The sequence below is a fragment of the Delphinus delphis genome, chromosome 3, assembly GCF_949987515.2.
Source record: "Delphinus delphis chromosome 3, mDelDel1.2, whole genome shotgun sequence".
NCBI classification, from domain to species: Eukaryota; Metazoa; Chordata; class Mammalia; order Artiodactyla; family Delphinidae; genus Delphinus; species Delphinus delphis.
This window is the reverse complement of record NC_082685.1, coordinates 7328456-7350797: the sequence shown is the minus strand read 5'-3', so window position 1 is coordinate 7350797 and position 22342 is coordinate 7328456. Positions and strand designations below refer to the sequence as shown.

The 22342-nt window shown below is 54.3% G+C and overlaps 2 protein-coding genes across 4 annotated transcripts; both read right to left on the bottom strand.

Moving 5' to 3' along the window:
• Window positions 1-948: 948 nt before the first annotated feature.
• Window positions 949-10504, bottom strand: RETN (resistin). Of its 3 annotated transcripts, none has more exons than XM_060006571.1 (4): window positions 10163-10504; window positions 1920-2047; window positions 1486-1563; window positions 949-1186 (listed from the first exon to the last, which is right to left on the bottom strand). In XM_060006571.1, exons 2-4 carry the CDS (start codon window positions 2035-2037, stop codon window positions 1053-1055), a joined length of 330 nt encoding a protein of 109 aa, XP_059862554.1. In that variant the 5' UTR covers window positions 2038-2047; window positions 10163-10504; the 3' UTR covers window positions 949-1052. The 3 variants fall into 3 exon arrangements, with proteins under 3 accessions (XP_059862554.1, XP_059862553.1, XP_059862552.1); XM_060006570.1 differs by lacking the exon at window positions 10163-10504 and adding an exon at window positions 8964-9182; XM_060006569.1 differs by lacking the exon at window positions 10163-10504 and adding an exon at window positions 2208-2344.
• A 2364-nt stretch (window positions 10505-12868) lies between these two features.
• STXBP2 (syntaxin binding protein 2) lies at window positions 12869-21134 on the bottom strand. The gene is made up of 19 exons (XM_060006568.2): window positions 21067-21134; window positions 19748-19797; window positions 19390-19471; window positions 18879-18955; window positions 18674-18752; window positions 18483-18586; window positions 17931-18079; window positions 17676-17760; window positions 17458-17588; window positions 17259-17366; window positions 16915-16972; window positions 16701-16766; window positions 16526-16606; window positions 15958-16096; window positions 15363-15472; window positions 14449-14544; window positions 13615-13700; window positions 13341-13498; window positions 12869-13020 (listed from the first exon to the last, which is right to left on the bottom strand). The coding sequence occupies exons 1-19, from the start codon at window positions 21101-21103 to the stop codon at window positions 12935-12937; spliced, it is 1782 nt and encodes a 593-aa protein (XP_059862551.1). The 5' UTR covers window positions 21104-21134; the 3' UTR covers window positions 12869-12934.
• Window positions 21135-22342: the final 1208 nt, after the last annotated feature.

Below are 22342 nucleotides of genomic sequence, written 5' to 3'. Positions count from 1 at the left end.
GCATACATGTGTCTATGTGTCCCTAGGTCCCTCTCCACAGTGGGCATGTGTGTGTCTGTGGGCATGGTGTCTTTGTGTGACAGTGGTAACTGGGTTGTGCACTGTGTGTGCACATGGCTGTGTGTAACTGTGTACATACGTGTAGTGTGTGTACCTAGGTGGTGTATTGACCTGTGTGTGTGTTATTTATTCAAGACATCTTCCTGAGCACCTACTATGTGCCATGCTCTCTTCTAAGCGCCAGGATACACCAAAGAGCAAACAAGTCCCCTGCCCTGTGTTTTCATATTTGAGTGTTCATGAGGGGTACGAATGTCCCTTGATGCAGGTGGGGAGTGAGGGATGGTGCTCAGGACTCTGGACTCAGCAATGGATTCAGGGATGCGCCCTGACGCTGGGGCTGCTGGTGGCTTGAGGCCCTGGAGCGTATGTGGGGTAGGGGGTTGGGGGTTCCTGTCCTGTCCAGACCCAGATCCCGATGAGGCTTCGTTGTGAGCAGTGGGGGAGAATGGCCCAGCAACTTCCCAGGAGGCCCAAGACCTTAGGGTGACCGTCAAGGTGGCCTCAAAGGTAACACTCTCGGGACCTCCCTACTGGTCCAGTGGTTAAGACTCCACGCTTCCAATGCAGGGGGCGCGGGTTCGATCCCTGGTCAGGGAACTAAGATCCCACATGCCCACCCGGTGTGGCCAAAAATAAATAAATAAAGGTTACACTCCCTTAGGTCATGAGCCTTGGGTGTGGTTGTCATTACGGGAAGTTAAGGCCCCATTTTCAGAAGTAGAAGTGGCGGACAAGGGAGGAGGGGGGAATGGGGCGGAAGAAAGTCACGGCTGTCCCCCACCCCCCTCCCTCTGGCGCCTTGCTCTTTTTGAAGATGCCGGCTCAGTCACCCACACCCCACAGAAGACTACAGCACACGTCCCGGGCTTTCTCCATCATCTTCTCGGAGGTTTATTTCCAACCCCGCCCCTCTGAGACAGGAACCCGCCCCTCCGAGGCCCGGCCACACACCCAGGCCCGTGCCACCGCCCCGCAAGCGCAACCTTAGGCTATTCGGCCCGCAGGCGACAGCAGCGAGCTCCGGTCCAGTCCATGCCGGCGCACTGACAGTGGCACGTGGTCTCGGCGCGCACGTCCCACGAGCCACAGGCAGAGCCGCAGGTGCAGCTGGTGACGGCGAAACCTACGAGGCGGAGCGAGGAGGAGAGAGCTTGGACTCTGAGCCAGAGGCTGCGGGCCTGGGGTTCCAGGGGAATGGCAGCGTGGGCGGCGGGGAGGCCGGGGGCCTGGACACCAGTGTCCTGAGGAAATGGGGTCCGGGAGTTGGGAGAAGGGACAAGGCTGGGAGTGCAGACCAGGACATTAACAGAAGTAGAGGCTGAGACTCTGTGGTCCTAGAGAAATAGAGGCTGGACCTAGGGGAGGGGGTTATGGGGTACTGAGAACAGAACTGAGAGCCTGGACCACGGGTTCTGTACTCACCTGCGGGGCAAGTGACCAGGTGCCCCCTGGAGGTGACACTCCGGCAGTCCAGGCCAATGTTCCTTATTGCCGCAGGATCTATGGAAGGAGTGACCGAGGTAACTGTGAAACCGAGCTGCCCCTCCCCCAATCTCATGCTGCCCAGGCCCTGGTGGTTTGGAGACGGGCAGGGGGCTCAAGGAAACCGCCCCTGGGGAAGGCCCAGGGGGTCGGGAGCTCATCACCTCTCAAGATTCTGCTTTGAGGTGGGTGTTTTGGAGGGAGGAGGGTTTGGAGCTATTGCTAAAGGTGGAGCTGGGGGAAATGGGGTTGGGTTGGGTTTGGGGTTGAGATTTGGTTGGGGTTGGAGTTGGGGTTGGCTTGACGTTCGCTCCATGTCAGGAATCAGAGGGGCCCCTGAGGCCCCTGCCAAGGTTGGATGCGAGGGTGCTCACTTAGGGAGCTGGTGAGTTCCTGGATCTTCTCACTGATGGCTTTATCCATGGGACACGTCAACTTGCCACACACCAGCAGCCCCAGGACTGGGAGGAGGAGAAGGGAGAGAGCCTTCATCCTGTAGGTGCTGCAAGAGGGAACCGAGAGACCCCAGCTGCATCAGCCCCTCTCCAACCTGGGAAGGGTCAGGCCCACAGAATGTGTGGGATCGGGAACCCTGGGTCCCCACGGGGGACGGGGCTGGAGGTCCAGCTTTGCCCCTAAAGGCGGGAGCAACTGTCACTTACCCTCTCCGTGGACTCAGCAGGCCCAATTTTGGACACGAATGATGTGCCTCTGCCTCAGCTCTCTCTTTAAGGCCTCCGAGTGTGGGGCTTCCTGTCTTGGCTAAGACCCCTGGCATCCTGGGACTCCCTTCCCACATCCGGGGCTAAGAGGAAGCCCCCAGGGTAGAGTCCAGGGACCTAGTGGTGCCACAGCCTCTCCTTCAAGAGCCTTCCCTTCCCACATCCAGGCTGGGACTGGTCCAGAGGGTAGAACCTGGGGGATAATTCCAGGAACCATAGTCGACGGGGCAGGGAGAGATACAGGAGCTTGCACGGAGGGGAGGGGGCACACAAACGTGCCCAAAATAATGTTCTTGTTTGAGAACTGCATGCCATGTTCATTCCCAAAAAGCTATCACCATAGAAGAGATAGATAAAATCATGGTTTATTCCTTCGATAGAATAATCGGCAATTGACGTGTGCAAACTACGGCCCATGGGCCAGATCTAGCCCACCATCTTTTTTTTTTTTTTTTTTTTGGCCACACTGAGCATCATGCGGGATCTTAGTTCCCCAACCAGGGATCGAACACCCATCCCCCTGCAATGGAAGCACGGAGTCTTAACCACTGGACCACCAGGGAAGTCCCGCCTACCATCTCTTTTTGTATGACTCATGAGCTAAGAATGGTTTTCACATTGTTTGGGTTTGTTTTGTTTCCAGTATGGATGGATTTTTTAAAAAATTGTGGTAAAACACACGTAACATAAAATGCACCATTTTAACCATTTTCAAGTGTAAGTTCAGCAGCCTTAAGGCAGTGTGACCACCGAGGCAGACACTGGAATGCTGTGGCCACAAGCCAAGGAATGCCAGAAGCCACCAGAAGCTGGAAGAAGCAAAGAACCAACTTTTCCCTAGTCTTTAGAGGGAGTATGGCTTGATTTCAGCCATACAGTGTTGTGTAATCATCAGCCCTGTCCATTTCCAGAACTTTCTTTTTACCATCCTAAACTGAAACCTTACCTATTAAACACTAAGTCCCACTTCCTCTTGAAGCCCCTGGTAATCTCTCATCTAGTTTCTATTTCTATGAATTTGCCTATTCATATAGCAAATAAGTGGAATCATACAATATTTATCCTTTTGTGCCTGCCTGATTTCACCGAGCATAACATTTTAAGGTTCATCCATGTTGTAGCATGGATCAGAACCTCATTCCTTTTTAAGGCTAATATTCAATTTTATGTCCATACCGCATTTCGTGTATCATCTGTTGATGGACAGTTGGGTTGTTCCCACCTTTTGGCTATTGTGAAGGATGCTGCTATGAACCTAGGGGCAGGACAGGATAAAGACACAGGCGTAGAGATGGACTTGAGGACACGGAGAGGGGGAAGAGTAAGCTGGGGCGAAGTGAGAGAGTAACATTGACATATATATTCACTACCAACTGTAAAATAGCTAGCTAGTGGGAAGCAGCTGCTTAGCACAGGGAGATCAGCTCAGTGCTTTGCGACCACCTAGAGGGGTGGGATAAGGAGGGTGGGAGGGAGACGCAAGAGGGAGGGGATATGGGGATATACGTATGCCTATAGCTGATTCACTTTGTTATACAGCAGAAACTAACACAACATTGTAAAGCAATTATACTCCAATAAAGATGTTTAAAAAATTAAAAAAAAATAACTTTTGAAGGATGCAAAAGAAGTGGGCAGCTCTAACTACAGGCAGGGTGAAAAGCAGAGAGAATGTGTGGAACCCCCTGGGGCTCCCCAGGGACTCAGTTTGAAAACCCTTAGTTCAGTAGCAGGAAAGAGTTATATATGCCCTGATAAAGAAATGTTCACATACTGAGGTCTGGGGAAGTCATTCTGGCTTATACATGAGTTAATGTGAATTTTGTGCTAGGTAAAACAGCCTGCTTGTGGCCTATGAAAACTACATTGTGCATCTGCTTTAATTATTAAAGAAAAGGGCACATTGACCAGAAGTAAAGAATGTCCGTGTTCAAAATAAAGATTAAATGCCCCTCTTCCTGGGATGCCAGGGCTGGTCCTCCTTTGATGATAAGACTCCCTTCCCAGGCGCCAAGGTCCTACCGACTCACTGTGTACATGCTGATCTGTTTTTATGAAACCTTGAAGGAGTGTCTCCCTGACTTCTTTGATGTTCTCTGTTCTTACAAGATATAAAACTGTGCTGAAAACCCTGCGTCTCCCAAGCAGTTTCTCAGAGTTTTCCTCTGAGAAGCTGTCTTCTGGCCTATAGTCCTCAGTTTGGCTAAAATAAAACTCTTTCTATTGCTATTATTGATTGTTTATTGATTATTGTCATCGATAGCCCCTTAATTCTCTTTAAAAAAAATCCCTTTATTCTCCCTCATTTCTACCAGCAAAACTGAGCTCTAGTGACCTTTTACATCTAATACTACTTAATACAATTCTAGAACCAGGTCTTTAAAAAGTACAATAGGGCAATCACATAACTACAATTTTTAAAAATCAATCTTATTGAGGTATAATTTCCATATAATAAAATGCATCTATCTTAAGTGTTCAGTTGCATACATTTTGACAAGTCTATATACCTGCATACTGCATGAATGTTTTGTTTTTCCCAAGTATTGCTTTTTTAAAAAATCAGGTGTAATTTACATACGGCAAAATTCGCCCTTTTTACTGAGTTCTGAGTTTTGACAAATGCATACAGTTGTGTAACCACTGCCACCAAATACTTATAATTTAAATTATAATTGGAAAAAAAAAGGAAGTTTCCCAAAGATCTGAAGGAAAACTGTCCTGAAGTAACAGAGAAGGAGATTTTTCTACCCATACAACTGGTTTTCCTGTGCGCTGCAGATCTTGTGAATATTGGTAAGTGTTACCAGTTTGTTCTCACCTCTGTTAATATACATCTGTCCTTGAAGTAATTTTGAACAAAGAGGCCTGTATCACTCAGAGGACTGGAAACTGTTGCCACTTGTTGTGAAACTGACTTCCAGAGGCAACCTACGCTTCTGACTGGTTGCCTTGCTACATAACTTGGCCTAGTGATGATGTCGCAATGACAGGTACCTCTGCCAATCAGAAGAGAATCATTGACACCTGCTTCCTGTCCCACAAGGATGAAAGAAAATAAAAGTAAAAGCCTTGATAATTATTAGAGAAATGCTAATCAAAGCCACAATGAGGTACCACCTCACACTGGTCAGAATGGCCATCATCAAAAAGTACAAACAATAAATATCATATATATATATCTCAACACTGTATCACTGTGTTGTACACCTGAAGCTAACATGACATTGTAAATCAACTGTACTTCAATAATAAAAAACATAATAAAATTTTAAAAATTAAAAAAACTGTTGGTGGGAATGTAAATTGGTACAGCCACTATGGAGAACAGTATGGAGGTTCCTTAAAAAACTAAAAATAGAACTACCATACGACCCAGCAATCCCACTACTGGGCATATACCATGAGAAAACCATAATTCAAAAAGAGTCATGTACCACAATGTTCACTGCAGCTCTATTTACAGTAGCCAGGACATGGAAGCAACCTAAGTACCCATCGACAGATGAATGGATAAAGAAGATGTGGCACATGTATACAATGGAATATTACTCAGCCATAAAAAGAAATGAAATTGAGTTATTTGTAGTGAGGTGGATGGACCTAGAGTTTGTCATACAGAGTGAAGTAAGTCAGAAACAGAAAAACAAGTACCGTATGCTAACACATATATATGGAATCTAAAAAAAAAAAAGGTTCTGAAGAACCTTGGGGCAGGACAGGAATAAAGATGCAGACGTAGAGAATGGACTTGAGGACACGGGGAGTGGGAAGGGTAAGCTGGGACGAAATGAGAGAGTGGCATGGACATATATACCACTACCAAATGTAAACTGGATAGCTGGTGGGAAGGAGCCACATAGCACAGGGAGATCAGCTCGGTGCTTTGTGACCACCTAGAGGGGTGGGATAGGGAGGGTGCGAGGGACATGCAAGAGGGAGGAGATATGGGGATATATGTATATGTATAGCTGATTCACTTTGCTATAAAGCAGAAACTAACACACCATTGTAAAGCAATTATACTCCAATAAGGATGTTTAAAAAAAATTTAAAGAAAAGGGGAATGGTGTGGAGACGGGAGGGAGAGTCTGACCACAGCTTCCTGACAGCCTCCACCTTGTGCCCCATTTCACAGATGGGAAAACTGATGTTGGGTGAGGCCGAGTCACTCCCGAAGGGGAGATTTCAGATCCAGATTTGTTGGATGCCGGAGTCCTTATTTATTTATTTATTTATTTGGCCGCAGCTCTTGGCTTGTAGGATCTTACTTCCCGGACCAGGGATTGATCCTGCGCCCCCAGCAGTGAAAGCGCCGAGTCTTAACCACTGGACTACTAGGGAAGTCCCAGGAAAGAGTTTTATTTGAGCCAAACTGACGACTATAGCCTGGAAGACGGCCTCTCTGATAACTCTGAGGAACTGCCCCAGAGATGCATGGTTTTCAGCGCAGTTTTATATCTTGTCAGAACAAAGGACATCAAACAAGTCAGGGAGATGCTCCTTCAAGGTTTCAAAAAAAAAAAAACAGATCATCATGTACACAGCGAGTCGGTATGACCTCGGCGCCTGGGAAGGGAGTCTTATCATCAAAGGAGGACCAGCCCTGGCATCCCAGGAAGGGAGGCATTTAATCTTTGTTTTGAACATGGACATTCTTTATTTCTGGTCAATGTGCCCTTTTCTTTAATAATTAAAGCAGATGCACAATGTAGTTTTCATAGGCGACAAACAGGCTGTTAGCATAAAACAGGCTGTTAGCTTAGGCCACAAACAGGCTGTTGGCATAAAGTTCAAGTTAACTCATGTATAAGCCAGAATGACTTTCCCTATATCTCAATATGTGAACATTTCTTTGATCAGTATATATGTATTAAATCACTACGTTGTACACCTTAAGCTTATGCCAACGAAGCTGGGGGAAAACCAGATTCCACATTTAAGTATTTGTCTGTCTCCATCTGACTTATTTCATCCAGCAAATACTTTATGTAAATCTATGTAGACGTTACAGAATGAGGCACGGTATGTAATGGATGCTTCAAACGTAGCTTTTTTTCGGGAGGGGGATCAATATTTTCCCAGAATTTCCCCAGCCACAGAGAGGGATCAAGGCTCTGAGTGGTCACTCAATGTGGAGGGGCCACCAGCCAAAACTTCCTCTTCCTGTCCTGTCCCCTCAATACCTCAGCCCTGGGGACCCCATCTCAGCCCAACCGGAACAGAACTTTCCCACTTTCAGGGCTATTTCCTCACCTCCAGGAGTCTTTTCACAATATTTTTGGCAGTAGCTGTTGGTTAACTTGTGTTTTCAGATTTTGAGCAACTTTACAGAAAAAAAAAAAAAAGGGGAAGCTTGCCTTGCTTCCTTGACATCTGCTGGGTTCCCCGGGGCCACTCAGCCCCTCCCCCAGAGGCCTCAGGCAATTCTTGCTTTGCTAGGGTCCTGCGGGTTTCACCATCCCACCTCCACCCCTCTCCGCCCAGCCGGCAGCTCCACCATGTCTGGGATCCTCAATTTTTCGTTCTTTTTTAAAGCAGCTTTATTGAAGTATAATTTACATACCACATTCCTCCATTTCAATTGTACAACTCAGTGATCTGTAGTAAGTTTCACAGGGTTGCACAGCCATTACCACAATCCAATTCTGGAAAGTTTCTATCACCCCTAAAAGGAATCTTGTGCTCCTTTGCAGTCACTCTCTATTCCCACCCCCACCCCTAGGCAACCACTTTCTGTCTGTGAATTTGCTTACTCTGGACATTTCATATAAGTGGAATCGTACACTATGTGGTCTTTTGCATCAAGCTTATTTACTTAGCATAGTGTTTTGAGGTTCATTAATGTCATAACATGTACTTTGGTCCTTGACTGAGCTGCGTTCCACCGCCTGGACGTACCACATTGATTTCCATTCACCAGCTGATGGGCATTTGGATTGTTTCCACCTTTGGGCTATTATGAATAATGCCATGAACGTTCCTGGACACGTCTTTGTGTGGATGTATATTTTCCTTTCTCTTGGGTGAATTCTTTTTAATGCAGGGTCAGTTTCCATTGTCTAAATGTACCGTAAAGTATTTAAACTTTTATTTTTTTAGTTTTTTAAAAAAACTGAAGTGGAGTTGATTTACAATGCTGTGTTAGTTTCAAGTGTACAGCCAAGTGATTCAGTTATACACACACATATATGTATTTTTTTTCAGATTCTTTTCCATTATAGGTTATTACAAGATACTGAGTATAGTTCCCTGTGCTAGACAGTAGGTCCTTGTTTTTTACCTATTTTATATATAGTCGTGTGTCTATGTTAATTCCAAACTCCTGGGAATTCCCTGGTGGTTCAGTGGTTAGGACTCAGCACTTTCATTGCCGTGGGCCCGGGGTTCCATCCCTGGTAGGGGAACTAAGATCTGCACAGTGCAGAAAAAAAAACAAACAAAAAAATAGAAATCCAAACTCCTAATTTATCTCCCCCGCTCACTTTTATTTTTAAGTAAAGCAAATTCAAGACCACAAACTTTTCCCTCCTGTTAACTTGGATGAGATATTGCTCTAGCAGAGCCCCCTGCCCTGCACAGCATGGGCTGAGAAGCCTCCCTGCTATGATGTGTCCCCATGTCCCCACAACCAAGAGCATCAGTGCTCACCACCCCAGGGGTGCCCTCCTGACCTTCTGAAGCCCTGATGCTGACCTGAGGAATCCTTTTTTCTCACTTTGTGGAGTCCTCCTTCTTGGCACATCCTGAGAACTACCGCCCAGCCGGGGCCAGGCCATCTTACAGTATTAAATAATAATGATGTATTATTATATTAATACTATATTATCGTGGTATATATTAATATATTATTATTGTGGCAGTCGGTGGTTCTTGGATGTTGCCTCTAAGCTTATACCATGACCACCAGTGACTCTGGAGTCTGTTCCCACCCCAGGCCTCCCCGATGAGCTCACGTGTCCAGCTGCCTCCCGGGGATTCAGCGACCTAATCCACACCCACAATAACACGTAACAAAACGCGCTAGGTTGTAACTTTCCATACGAACCAACTTCAGTAGTTGCTGAGAGTCCTTTCAAGAAGGATCCCAGCTGATTCCAGTGGGAGGAATGACAAGTTTGAAAATAATCTTCAAGAGATATTGGCAATAAATAAATAGATAAAATTTTAAAGTACAGAAAAAAAAATTGGGGAATTCCCTGGCAGTCCAGTGGTTAGGAATCCGCGCTTTCACTGCGGTGACCTGGGTTCGATCCCTCGTTGGGGGACTAAGATGCCACAAGCCTCGCAGCGTCGGGGAAAAAAATAATAAAATTAAATTTAAAAAAAAAAGGAAGAGATCGGAAGGAATCCATGGCTGCTAAAACCTTTATGTGGAGAATTGTTGGAAACCAGGGACACCTCCCGCCCGCCCCCGTCCCACCGACCAATCGTAGGGACATGACATCATGGAGCTCCTGACGTGAGGTCTCACAGGACGCAGAGAGAGGGTGGATTTTACCCTCACACGAGGGTTTTGAGAATTCTGTGTAATGCATGTGGAGGGCTTGGCAGGGTGCCTGGGGCGTGGTCAGGGCCTGACACTACCGGCTGCTGTGGCCCATTTTCGGGGGCGGGGATGGGGGTGGTCCGTGAATATTTGTAGAATCAAAATGCCCTGAGGTGGGAGCCTTTACAACATCGTCTACGTACAAATAAGGGCCAGAGGCCGAGGCGATTTAAGCAACAGAGTTTCGCTGGCGCTGAGAACTATTGAGTAACTCATGACCTACTCCTCCTCCCCCACCCCCGCCGTCTCTAATAGGGTCACCCAAGCTCGGGTTACAGACGCTAAAGATCAAAGCAGCCAGCAAATTGAGCCACAGCGCCGCCTGGCGCTCGGAGCGCTTACCTACCTAGGCGGGTCCCGGAAGAAAACCGCGGCTTTCCAAGGAGGAGAGTTTAAAAGTTAAACTTTAAAAAAAAATTAACTAATTAATTGATTTGGGGCTGTGTTGGGTCTTCCTTGCTGCGCGTGGGGGCGTGGCAGCTACTCTTCGTTGCGGTGCGCGGGCTTCTCATTGCGGCGGCTTCTCTTGTTGCGGAGCACCGGCTCTAGACGTGTGGGCTCAGTAGTTGTGGCTCGCGGCCTCTAGAGCACAGGCTCAGCATTTGTGGCTCGCGGGCTTAATTGCTCCATGGCATGTGGGATTTTCCCCCACCACGGATCGAACCCGTCTCCCCTGCATTGACAGGCCGATTCTTAACCACTGCGCCACCAGAGAAGTCCCTAAAAGTTAAACTTTTAAATCCATCTCCCTCCCACTCCGTCTCCCAGTAGAAAGGCTTCTCTGCCAAAGCCGTGGCGGGGGGCGGGGCATCCAGGGCCAGCCGTCTCAGTGGTCTGAGATGACTCACTTTCTCCCCTGCACCTCATCTACTCGACAGCCTTGCACGTCCATCTTTCTGCCCTATTACGCGTTTCGCATAAATCTTAGTAGAATTGCTGAATCGGAGGGGTTTTTGCTTCTCCAAGGCCCTACCTGCAAAACTGTCCGTGCAATTTTTCTGGGAAGAGTGTCTTTAGACTTCTCTGAATTCTCAAAAGGATAGGTGACCTCAAAATCAGGGCCAAGTCTTCCGTGGGCAGGGAAGGAGGGCCTCAAGTGTCCTGTGTCCACCCATGCCCCCCTGGTCCCAGTCTTGGAGGGGCCACAACTCCAGAGATGACAGGATGGAAATGGGTAGCGCTCCACTGGGGGGCACTATACCCAATTTACCCGCCCACCAGGGCCCCCTCCCAAGGCCCTCATCCCAGCTGAGCCCCATCGCCAACATTAGACTTGGGGCCCCCACCTGACCCTGCTCAGATCCTTTCTGTAGTTTCCCATCATCCCAGCAGGGGCCAAATCCTCACTCAGGCCTCAGGTGGCTCTCAGACCTTGTCGTCCCTCAAGACCTTTCCCTCTGGCTCCATTCTGCTCTCTTGCCTTTGCCTCCACTGTGCCCTCCCCTCCCTTCCCAGACTCCTCTTCACTTTCATTCTCTTAAGTGCCACCTCCTCCAGGAAGCCTTCCCAGGCTGCCCCTGAGTGGATTACCATGTTCTTGGGGCTCCCACAGCCACATGTGCCACAGACTGCCAGCCTGGCTGTGTGTCTGTGCTCCAGAGAGAAGGGCCTTCATCTATCTTATTCAGGCTGTGAGATTCACATCTCACTTTAGCTGAGTGTTATGGGCTGAACTGTGTCCCCAGAAAATTCATATGCTGAAATCCTAACCCCCATGCCTCAGAATGTGACTGTATTTGGAGACAAGATTTTTAAAAGATAATTAAGTCAAAACGAGGTCATTAGTGTAGACTTTAAGCCAATATGACTGGTATCCTTATAAGAAGAGGAGATTAGGGGCTTCCCTGGTGGCACAGTGGTTAAGAATCCGCCTGCCAATGCAGGGGACATGGGTTTGAGCCCTGGTCCGGGAAGATCCCACATGCCACGGAGCAACTAAGCCCGTGCACCACAACTACTGAGCCTGCGCTCTAGAGCCTGTGAGCCACAACTACTGAAGCCCGGGCGCCACAACTACTGAAGCCCACGTGCCACAACTACTGAAGCCCGCACGCCTAGAGCCCGTGCTCCACAACAAGAGAAGCCACCGCAATGAGAAGCCCGTGCACCTCAACGACGGGTAGCCCCCGCTCGCTGCAACTAGAGAAAGCACGCGTGCAGCAATGAAGACCCAATACAGCCAAAAATAAAATAAATTAAAATAAATAAATTTAAAAGAAGAAGAAGAGGAGATTAGGACACAGACACACACAGAGCGAAGAGCATGTGAGGACACAGGGAGAAGATGGCCATCTATAAGCCAAGGAGAGAGGGTTTAGAAGAAATCAACCCCGCCGACACCTTGATCTTGGACTCCCGGTTTCCAGAACTGTGAGAGAATAATTTCTGTTGTGTAGGTCACCCGGAATGTGGCACTTTGTTATGGCAGCCTTAGCAAACTAACACACCCAGTGAAGGGTCTGATAAGTCCTGCAGTTAGGAGCCCCTGTGAACAGCCTGGAGAAAGTGGGGGCGGGGAGGAGGATAAGCAGGGAGAGTTCTAACTCTCTGGGGTGGGAAATGGGCATCGTTTGCTGTGTTCCTCACACAAATGCAGATTCTGATCCTAGGAGCCTGAGAAGACCCCTGGCCTCGTGTGGCCCCAGGTCCCACTGAGACAGTTCCTGAAGGGCTGGGGGTGCTGGGATACAGGGCCTGTTCTGCTTGTTAACACTACTACTGATGGTCCCATCGGAGCAGCCGAGATAACCCTAGTACCAGTAGAGGAGCAGCTGCTGTCATTTTCCGGTGCCGTCAGCTTTCGGCGCCATTTCACCTCCTCTGCAAAGCCACTGGCGTCATTGGCCCCCATGTTTTTGGAAGGGGGACCCAAGAAGTTGGCCAAAACCTAGCAGCTCGTAGATCTTGGAGCCAATATTCAAATTAGAGCTTGGGATGCCCTCTGGAAGGACAACAGGATGGGGTGGGGCCTGAGGCACAGGTCAGGGAATGGGACCCAAGGGTGGCAGTCCTCGTCTAGCTCCCATGGAAAGAAAGTGAGGTGGGTGCCAGCTGGCAGAAACATGGGAGTTTATTTCTCTGAAAAGGGCAGGGGGCAGGTCAGGCGGGGGCGGGAGGGTCAGGGCAGGGAAATGTCCTCCAGCTTCTGGTCCAGCGTCTTGAGGTCATCCAGGAAGCGGGTCGGTGTGAGGATGTGTGAGGAGCCTGGGCAGGAGGATGGGGTTGGGGGAGTGGCCTCGGCCCCTGACACCCCCAGGTGGGGTGCTCGGGAAACCAGGCCCTGACCCTAAGGCCTCAGAAGGCTCACCCCTCGGAGAGAGAGGGGTCCACTCCCAGGTGACCCCTTCCCTGGGAAGCCAAGCCCTAGCCCCTCAGGTATCCGGTATCCTCTCACCCAGGCCCTGTGGAGGCTCTAGGCTTTGTGCACCCAGAAGGCACGCAGCTGTCAGTCCCCCAGGGACCCACACACAGGGGCAGGCTCCCGGCCCCACCCCAGCCCAGGGGCCCCAGTCCTGGCCACTCACCGATAAGCACCTCCCACTTGCCATCAGTGGCCCTGGTCACCTCATAGGCGGCCCGCATCTCTGACATGGCCACACCGCCCACGATGTAGACGATAAGCCGGGGCCCTGCCCGGGCCTCCACGCCCGCCTTGTTCTTGTGCCAGTGGCCGAAGCGGGCGCTGCCCGGGGGAGACAGGGAAAGGTCAGTCGCAACAGCAGACCACCACCCCCATACCCAAGCCTCACCTCCCACAGGCCTGGGCACAGCTGGGGCGGGGGCATCCCTGGGCCTCACCTGACAGCAGCCTGGGAGCTGGGCGTGGGTGCAGGGTCAGACACGAAGGGCCACAGCTTCCGGTCCAGCCGGTCCTCCACAGCATCCTGGGGCCAGAGGAGGAGGCTGAAGAGAGGGGCCCGGGCGACGGGGTGCACGGCCTGGGGCCCCCTCCATAGGGTGTGTTCATGGGCCAAGATCCTGGCAGATGGGGGCCACCATCTGTGTCTCCAGCCCCTTGGCGACCCAGGACTCTGGGCCCCTAACTTCTTAAGGACCCTGCTCCTCCTCAGCTCCGCAGGGACCCAGAAGTGTGGGCCCACAGACCCTTGGGAACCCAGGATTCTGAGCTCCCTGCCCCTCAGGTACCCAGGAGTCTCAGCATGCAGAGTCCATGGGGACACGGGGGCCGAGGTCACCGGTCTCCAAGCAGGCGGAGGTGCCCGGACTCCACACAAACGGCAGGAGGCCAGGAAGCCAGGTCCCTGGCCTAGTCCTTTGTGTTGCTGCTACTTTTGGCTCCCAGAACGGGCAGGGACTGGCATGGGGAGGACAAAGGGGGACCCAGGGGGCTTTCTGGGGGGCAGGAGCGAATAGAGGGGGACAGAGGAGGGGGCCAGCAGGTGGAGAGGAAATGAAGCTCCCCTATGAGGGACCCCTCTGACACCCCACTTCCTCCAGTGTGGGCCTGGGATTGCCCCCATGACAGCGCAAATCGGATGCCACAGGGATGCCCATAATGAAGGATTTCCCCTTAAGCCTGGGGGCTTAGGACGGTGATCAGGAAGAGGGCTGAGCGTTGCCTGGATAGGGGCAGGGGATGGGGGTCAGGCCCCAACCCCCCAGCAGCGGTACCTCCATCACATCCTTGATGATCGGGGTCCAGCGGGACAGCTGATAGGTGGGCTCTGAGCGCTCCCTCCGCTCCAGCCGGCTTGTGGTCCCACAGCCCTACAGGCGGGGCGGGCCGGGGTCAGTGGGGGAATCAGGGAGAAGGAGGCGGGTCATAAATGGGGCTGGGGGCTTGTCGGACTTGGGAAGGTTGCAGACAAAGATGGAGAAAGGGGAGAGAGAGAAAGACAGAAGGAAGGAGGGAGACAGAGAGAGAGACAGACGCAGAGAGAGCGAGGAAGGGAAAATGAGAGAGAGGGAGGAAGAAATACAGAGGCAGTGAGACAAAGATGCCACAAACAGAAAGGTCAGGACTAAGAGAGAAAGATGGAGACAGATGTGGGAGGACACAGAAGCAAGGGAACTGAGAAGTGGCGGACAGGGCGACAGACGGGCGCCTGGGAGAGAGACGGAGGACCAACCGGCAAGGGGAGAACATGAGAGATGCGCCTGGCCAGAGGCGGAGGCAGGGTCAGGGGAAGCGGAATGTGTGGAGGTCGGAGCACAGGAAGCTGCCATGTGTGTCCCGCCCAGGTCGGTGGCCCTCAGACCTCTGGGAGCCCAGGGTCAACTGTGTGCCCCATGCTGGTGACCCGGCTACCCGCCCCCGGGACTCGGACCACATGGACTGGGGCTCTGACTATGCCTTGCCCGCCCTGTTTCTCCTATGACTGCCGAGGCTGGGGACAGCCCTGGTGCCCCCCGGTCCCCAGACCCCACTCAAGCCTCCTGTCCTCCAAGAACCACATCATGCCCTGCGTACCCCTGCCCTGGTGACGTGCCCTCCGCCCCCAGTCACTGCCCTCTGACTCAGTGCCCGCTCCCCAGGCGGCCCCACCCCCATATCCGCCTCCCCCCCAGTCTCTGCCCCAGCATACCCCGGGGTTGGTGACAGTGCCGCCCAGCTGTTCCAGGTTCTGGATGAGGCTGCTGTGTGCCTGCACGTTGGCGTGCTGGATCAGCTTGGCCAGGTTCTCCTCGCTCACACCTGGAGGAGGCCGATGGGTGGGCTGACGTGGATGGGATGCTCACGGGGTTGTGGGGGAGGGGAGGGTGGGGGGACAGAGGTGGCCATGCACACTTCTGGGTTGAGGGGCTTGCGGTGGGGTGAGGAGGTGGCAGAACCATGACAGGAGCAGCCTACAGTTCAGAGACCCTCGGGACCAGGGGAGCCACCAGTCTGGCGCGGGGGCGTTCCTGATGTTAGAATTCTGGATGCGAATCCCAGAGGGAGTAGTAGACTGGGGGACCCTCTGGAATCAGTTGAGGGGGCCAAATTTGGAGACGTCATAGATTTGCAGGCTCTCCATGCCAACGGAGGCCAATGGAAGGAGGCCCAGGGTCCACAGGGGTATCTGTGGGGTTTGGGGGCATCCCGAGGGCAGGGCAACTGTGGGGTTTAGAGAGTCCCAGGATCACTGGAGACCGCGGTGAGTGGCGGTATACCAAGGCCCCCCCTTGCCCCCTACCCACCATTCCGTAGAAGAATGTAGAGCAACAGAACCCGGATCTTGTCGTAGGCTGGCACTGCGGCGTCCAGAAGCACTGGCACGATCAGCTTCATGGCGTCCTTGATCTTCTCGCCCTCTGCGTCAGAGCCCATGGCTAAGTCCTGTGGGGCATGGGGGTCAGCCACTATGTGGGGGGACGGGGCGGGGCAGGGCCATCCCAGGGGGCTCGGCAAGACCTTTGGGCTTCATTTCATCTGACCACCAGGTCTCTGAAGGTTCTACACGTGTTCGCAGAGAGGCCCCACCCCTCGCACACGCCCGTCCTCTCCATAGGCTCCACCCCCTCGCAGCCCCAGCCTCTTCCCCACGGGCCCCACCCCTCACACAGGCCACACCTCTCCATGGGCCCCGCCCCTTACCCTGGTCCTACCTTTCCACGGGCCTGGCACCCCCACAAGCCATACTCTACCCCAGAAAACGCCCCTTCACAGGCCCCGCCTCCCTCACAGGCCCTGCCTCCCCACAGACCCCGCCCCCCACGCCCAGCCTCCCCTCCACAGACCCCCACCCCTGCCCTGGGCTCACCCCACCTGCTCCACACTGCACAGCTTCTCCACAGAGCCCTTGAAGTGCTTCATGCAGTCATCAGCTAAATGCAGGTGCGTAGAATACTGAGGGGCAGAGGTGGGAATTGGGGTAACAGAGGTGAGCCAGGGTGGAGACGGGGTGGCAGTTGGAGGGGGCAGGTTCCCCGCCCCCGCTCACCTTGTTCAGCTCCTTCTGGTACTGTGGCATCTTTTTCAGGATGTGGGACAGGTCTTTGATGTTGGCCTGGGGACAGGAAGGAGCGTGAGCCAGGCCCTGCCTACCGGAGGCCCCTGCTGCAGGCTAGGGATCCAGACTGAGGCCCCGCCCCCATCTTTGGGGGGGAGGGGCGTTCCTCCCAAGCTGCCCACCCTGACACAGGCCCACACCCTACCTTGTCTGTGGTCAGCCTCTTGCTCTCACAGAATGTCTTCAGGAGCTCCGTGACCTTCCTGGCAGTGAGAGTGGGCAGGGGGCAGGATGGGGACGGGTGCCAAGACCGTAGTTTGACGGCAGAGTTGGGGGGCATTGCACGGCCAGGGGATGGGAGCCAGGAGACACAGGCCACGTGCGAGGCCACACTGGGGACGCACCGGGGAGGCCAGCGGAGGGGTGTGGCTCGTGGAGGGGCGCTCACCCACAGCGGGAGGCCATGTACCCGGTCCACAGAGGTGTGGGAGGGGGTGGGGACCGCGTGCGGAAGGGCCCATACCCCCGGCGCCCACCACGTGCCCGTACTTGGACACATCTGCGATGTGCATGTGCCGCAGGTCCACCCACAGGTCATCGTCCTCGTCCAGCAGCACGGCCTTCTCCCGGGCCTCGCTGAGCCCCGTGGTCTCATACCTGGGGGAGCAGGAGACATGAGCGTCGGGCGCACTGGCTGAGGACCCAGGTCCGCAGTGATGGCAGATGGCGAGTCCCGGGGTCCACCCACCTGTACGTGTCCTGCTCGATGTCCAGCAGGTCATAGGCCATGGCCTGGAAGGTGAGCTCGTGCAACAGTGGGGACACGGGGTCGGCCGCCCGGTCCATGATGAGGAGCTGTGAGCGACTTTTCTCAGGGCCCTGGGGTGGAGGGGGTGGGCAGGGATGAGGACATTGACCCTGACCCTGGCTGGGCCCTCCCCCCACCTCCCCAGAAAGCCCCCTCACCTCGCCCAGACTGGGAGTGTCTGCCTTGAAGGCGTTCAGCTTGGCTAGGACGGCGTGGGCCAGCTGGGCCGTGTCCTCTGGGCCCCTGGGGGTGGGGTGGGCAGATGTGGGGGGGGCTCAGGGCGTGGGCTTGGGGAGGGCCAGGCGCAGACTGGGGGTCGGGGATGGGGTTAGGGACCAGGGTGAGGACTGGGGCTGGGGTTGGAAACAGGATGGGGTCAAGGTCAGAGGGTGGCATCCAGGTGGGGTTCCCACTTATGGTAGCGGATGGCCGGGTACTCTTGCAGTGTGGCGCACAGGGTGGCGATCTGCTGGGCCAACGCTTCGAGCTGCCGTGCCCGCTCGCTGGCACGGAAGGGGCAGTAGAGATTGTAGGTGCTGTGCGGGGCATCCAAGGAGAACACCTGGGAGGGCACAGAGCCGCCGCTGGAGGTGTAGCCTTGCCCAACTCCAGCAGCCGCCATCTGCCACTCCCTGGGGCTTCCTCTGGTCTCTGGAGCCTGCTCTGCCACCTAGGAGGCAGGCCTGGGGCAGCCCCCAACTCCTGTCTAGAGAAGGAGGTGGAGAAATACCTCAGTCCCCTCCAACTTGGGACGACGCTGAGGTGAGCTCTATGCTGCCCCCTGCCGTTACCCAGTGGGACAGTACTCCGGGTGCCACAGCGCTAGGAGCTCATTCCGCCCGGTGTTGGCTCCTTTGCTTTCTGATTCAGTGTCCCCTTTACTTGTCTTGGTGCCTGTTTCTGAGGGAACCTGGGACGTTTGGTGACAGACCCCCACCCCTTCCCAGGACTAGGCTGGGCTGTACCTGAGCCTCGTATGGGAGGAAGGCAAGGTGGATCTCTTTCAGCGTCTTCACCACCTTCGCCAGCCGGGAGCGGCCCAGCTCACAGAACAGGGGCTCGGGGCAGGCTGGGGTGGGCAAGAGGGGGCATCAGGCCAGGGCAGCCCACACACCCCCTCGCCCTGACCCCCACCCCACTGGCTCTCCTCACTCACTGTCGGTGAAGAAGATGTGTGCCGCTTTGTAGGTGAAGGTCGGGGTCCCCTGGAAGTCTGCGATCAGGGCCTGCACCGACTGAGGAATGCGGATCACTCTCCAGGCCTGGCCCCTAGACTGACCATCCCCTGCCCCAGCCTCCAGCCAGCTGCCTGTCCCCCATACACTGCAGACATGCGCACACACGCCCGCTCACATAGGCACCTTCTCCGTGGGGCTCAGCAGATAAATGGCCTCCAGACTGGGGATGGGTTCTCGCCGTTTGTTGATGTCCTCCACAACTAGTAGGAACAGAGGAAGGGGCACATGATGGCAGTGGGGCCAGGGCACATGGGGAGTCTCTGACTCAGGGAGCTGGACACTTGGGAAGGAGGGTCAGATCCTGGAGTGAAGCAGGGGGACTGCACTCCCTAAGGGTCCAAAGCAGGAGGTGCACACCCACGGGTCACACAGCTAAGAGCTACATGGGCAGGGTCCTGCACATTCGGGGGTCACAGTCATACCCCTTGGGGATCGCCCATAGAAAGTTATCCATTCTGGACGTCACGCACTGAGAGTCCTACATGGGGTTCCACATACAGGGGCTGCACAGCCATGGGCTCCCAAATCAGGGCTGTCTGTGCGGTAAGCTGCATATTTGGGAGTTCTGGAGAATTTGAGGGGATCCCACACTCAGGTCCCATCTGGGCAGCATGGGGTGGGAGTGTCCACTCACTGGTGATGCCCTCAGCCAGGATGTCTGACATCTTGCAGCAGGACGACAAGATGCGCATACTCGGGTGGTCCATGATGAGCACCTGTCCAGATGGATGGACAGATGGACCGGCGGACAGACAAGAGGGTGGGAGAGGCTGAACCTGTCCCTGAGGAGGGGCTGGGGCAGTGGGCAGGCCTGACAGCTTCAAGAGCTGGTTGAACACGAGGACCCAGGACCCCATCCCCAACCCACCGCATCCCAGACTGGCCCACCTGACCCCACCTCTGTGGACCAGCAACCTCCTTAAGGAGTTGGAGGGAGTCCCACATTCAGGGCCCCCCACATGGGTTTGGACAAGGCATTGTCTCACCCCTACCTTCCACTCCCCATCCTTCTTGACGCTCCGAATGACTCCGCTCAAAATTTCTGCGGGGAAGTGAGGGGCAGGCTCAGGATGCCAGCTCCTCTGGTCCCACCGTGCCCCCAAACCTTCTGGGTCCCGGGCTGGACCTCCATCTGAACTCACATTTATTCCTCCCCCCAGTCCTGTGAGGTGGCTCCTAGTCACCCCCAATTTATAGACAGGGCCACTGAGGTTCAGAGAAGAGAAGTAAGTTGCAAAAGTACCCTCAGCACTTAAGTGGCGAGTGCCTGAGGCGTAAGTAGCCACTGGATAACTATGCTTCAGATAAACGAATAACTGGAAAGCCAAGACTCACATAACAGGTCTACCTGCCTCCAGAGCTGGGCTCTCAGCCTCCCTATCTGCTACTCAAGTACTCCTGGCCTGTATATTTCAGCCACACCCTCATTTGACCTCCATCAGTTTCCCCTGGACCAGAACACAGGACCCCTGGATCCCTGGTCTGAGGCATGCCTGGCTGTGGTCATCCCATTACCCAACATCCAGCCTCAGTTTCCTCATCTGTATAATGGAATCAGCGATTCTCCTATCTCCCCATTAACTCCTATGTAGGAGACTCCTTTTTCAGTTGGGGTTTTGGGGGTTTGAGCCACACTGGCCCCTGCCTAGTGGAGGGAGTGGATAGGCAGCCCCGCCCGGCAAGAGTGTCGTGTCCACAGTTATCATGACGGCCAGGGCGGAAGGAGCCGCTGAGGCCGGAACTACCGGAGGTGGGGGAGGGGGCGACCTCCACCCCTCCCCCAAGAACCCAGCCTGCGGGGCCTGGATGCCTGGGTCCTCTAGCTGCATGGGGTTCGTAGCGACCGGGCAAGGAGGAAGGCGTCCCCCACCCATGGACCTGGATAGGGGTCCGGACGCGTCGCCTGAGCACTCTCACCACCTGGGGTCGCTGACCAGCGCACCCAGGCCCGGACCCCGTCCGCACCAGGGGCCCCAAGAGTCCAGCTCGCCGGACTTCGCCCGGCTGAGATCCGGGAGTCTGGATGTCCAGGTGTGCCCTCCCCCCGCTGGCACCCTAGGGGGCCCAGGAGTCCCTGCCCAGCGCCTGTCTACGCCACCCTTAGTCTGATTCCTTTAGGTCCCCGGAGTTCTGTCTCCCAACTTTGTTCCGCTCTCTCAAGGGAGCGACGGGACATCCAGCTGAGGCCAAGTCCCCGTCCGCCCCCTCGAGCGTTAGGTGCTCGATGCCCAGCCAGGCCCCCAACTCCCCGCCGCTTGGGTCCCAGAGTCCGTGCGCACCCGGCCCCCCGCCCCCAGGAGGCGGCACTCACTCTCCCCCACCACCGCCTTCAGCCCCGAGGGCGCCATCTTCCCCTAGGGGCGCCGCCGCTTCCGGGTCTGTCCCAAGGTGGGGGAGTGGCCCTGAACGTCATCCACGTGGACTCCGCCCCGCGGGGCCTGGCTCCCGCCCCCTGCGCACCTGGCCCCGCCCCGCCGTCGGTTTTCAGAGAGGTTGCTGGGTTCCGTGTGGAGACGACCCTCGAATGAGTCCACGCAGACGCGCACCAAGTCGCCGGACGACGCACTCACAGACGTGAGCTCAGACACACTTCCCTAGCTTGTGTGCAGCGAGAAAGTGGGATCGCAAGGCAGTAATAACCTCTTCATCTTCCCCAGGCACAGCTCCACCCTGCCCGAAGTTTCTCTTTGTCTGAAAGATACTGTGTGCCCACCCGGAGCCGCGGGGCCACAAACCCGTGCCCCACTTATCTAACGTACCTGAGTTTAGCAGCAGCAGCGGGCTTAGGCAACACTTGATAAACTGGGGAGGAGGCCTGGAGGGATGGTTGAAGCTAAGCCTGTACCTACTGTGTGCTAGGGACCCGTGCCAGGTTCTCAGTCGCTCCTGCCAGAGACCCTGACGGGAGATGCGGGATAGACAATGAAACAGGGGCTAGGCCGGACCCTTGTCCAAGGCCACGTGATGAGTAGGCCTATTGCAATCTGAAACACGAGTCTGTCCCCGGGAGGTATGCTGGTCATGGCCTTGCTGATACGCACGTGGATTCAGTGGCATGCTCAACGGCTTGCATTCTCTCTCTCTCTCTCTCTCACACACACACACACACACACACCTCAATTCACGCTGGACTAGAAATTTCAGGGCCTGCCCCTGCTGTGCACCAGCAAAGGACTGACACCTTGTCATGCAAAGGGCCCAGTCCAGCAGCACCTCATCCTTTAAATGAGGATTTAAAGTGTGACACACGTGTGTGAATGCAGAGTCCTAAGCTCGTTCATTCCCGAACCCATGCTTTTATTTGACCATGTTTCTTAAGAGTCGGCCAGGTGCCAGGTCCTCTGCCACTTTCATGGGACAGGCATGGGACTGACCACAGTGAATAAGACAAGAAAGCCTGCCAGGCAGCACTTAAAGTTGAATGGAGGAGGAGGGGATAGAAAATAATCGGTTATGCCTTAAGGAAATAAACAGTGACCTGATAACAAGTGCCACGGTGGGGGGCGCTTTATTGAGGGTGGTGCCAGAGGGGTACCCTATGGGTGTGGCCTTTAGGCTTAACCCTGAATGACATCAGGGAGCAACCA

Bases quoted from the DNA above. Each gene is read 5' to 3' on its own strand.
- STXBP2 (XM_060006568.2), bottom strand. From the start codon at position 21,103: ATGGCGCCCTCGGGGCTGAAGGCGGTGGTGGGGGAGA. The intron at 17,589-17,675 runs GTGAGGGGGCTT...CCTCCACCCCAG, and splicing joins ACACTCCCAGTCTGGGCGAG to GGCCCTGAGAAAAGTCGCTC. The intron at 13,499-13,614 runs GTGAGGCCCAGG...TCCCCCGGGCAG, and splicing joins AGCTCCCAGGCTGCTGTCAG to CGCCCGCTTCGGCCACTGGC.
- RETN (XM_060006569.1), bottom strand. From the start codon at position 2,344: ATGTGGGAAGGGAGTCCCAGGATGCCAGGGGTCTTAGCCAAGACAGGA. The intron at 2,048-2,207 runs GTAAGTGACAGT...TCCCTCTTGCAG, and splicing joins CTGCTGAGTCCACGGAGAGG to CACCTACAGGATGAAGGCTC. The intron at 1,564-1,919 runs GTGAGCACCCTC...CTCCTTCCATAG, and splicing joins GGAACTCACCAGCTCCCTAA to ATCCTGCGGCAATAAGGAAC.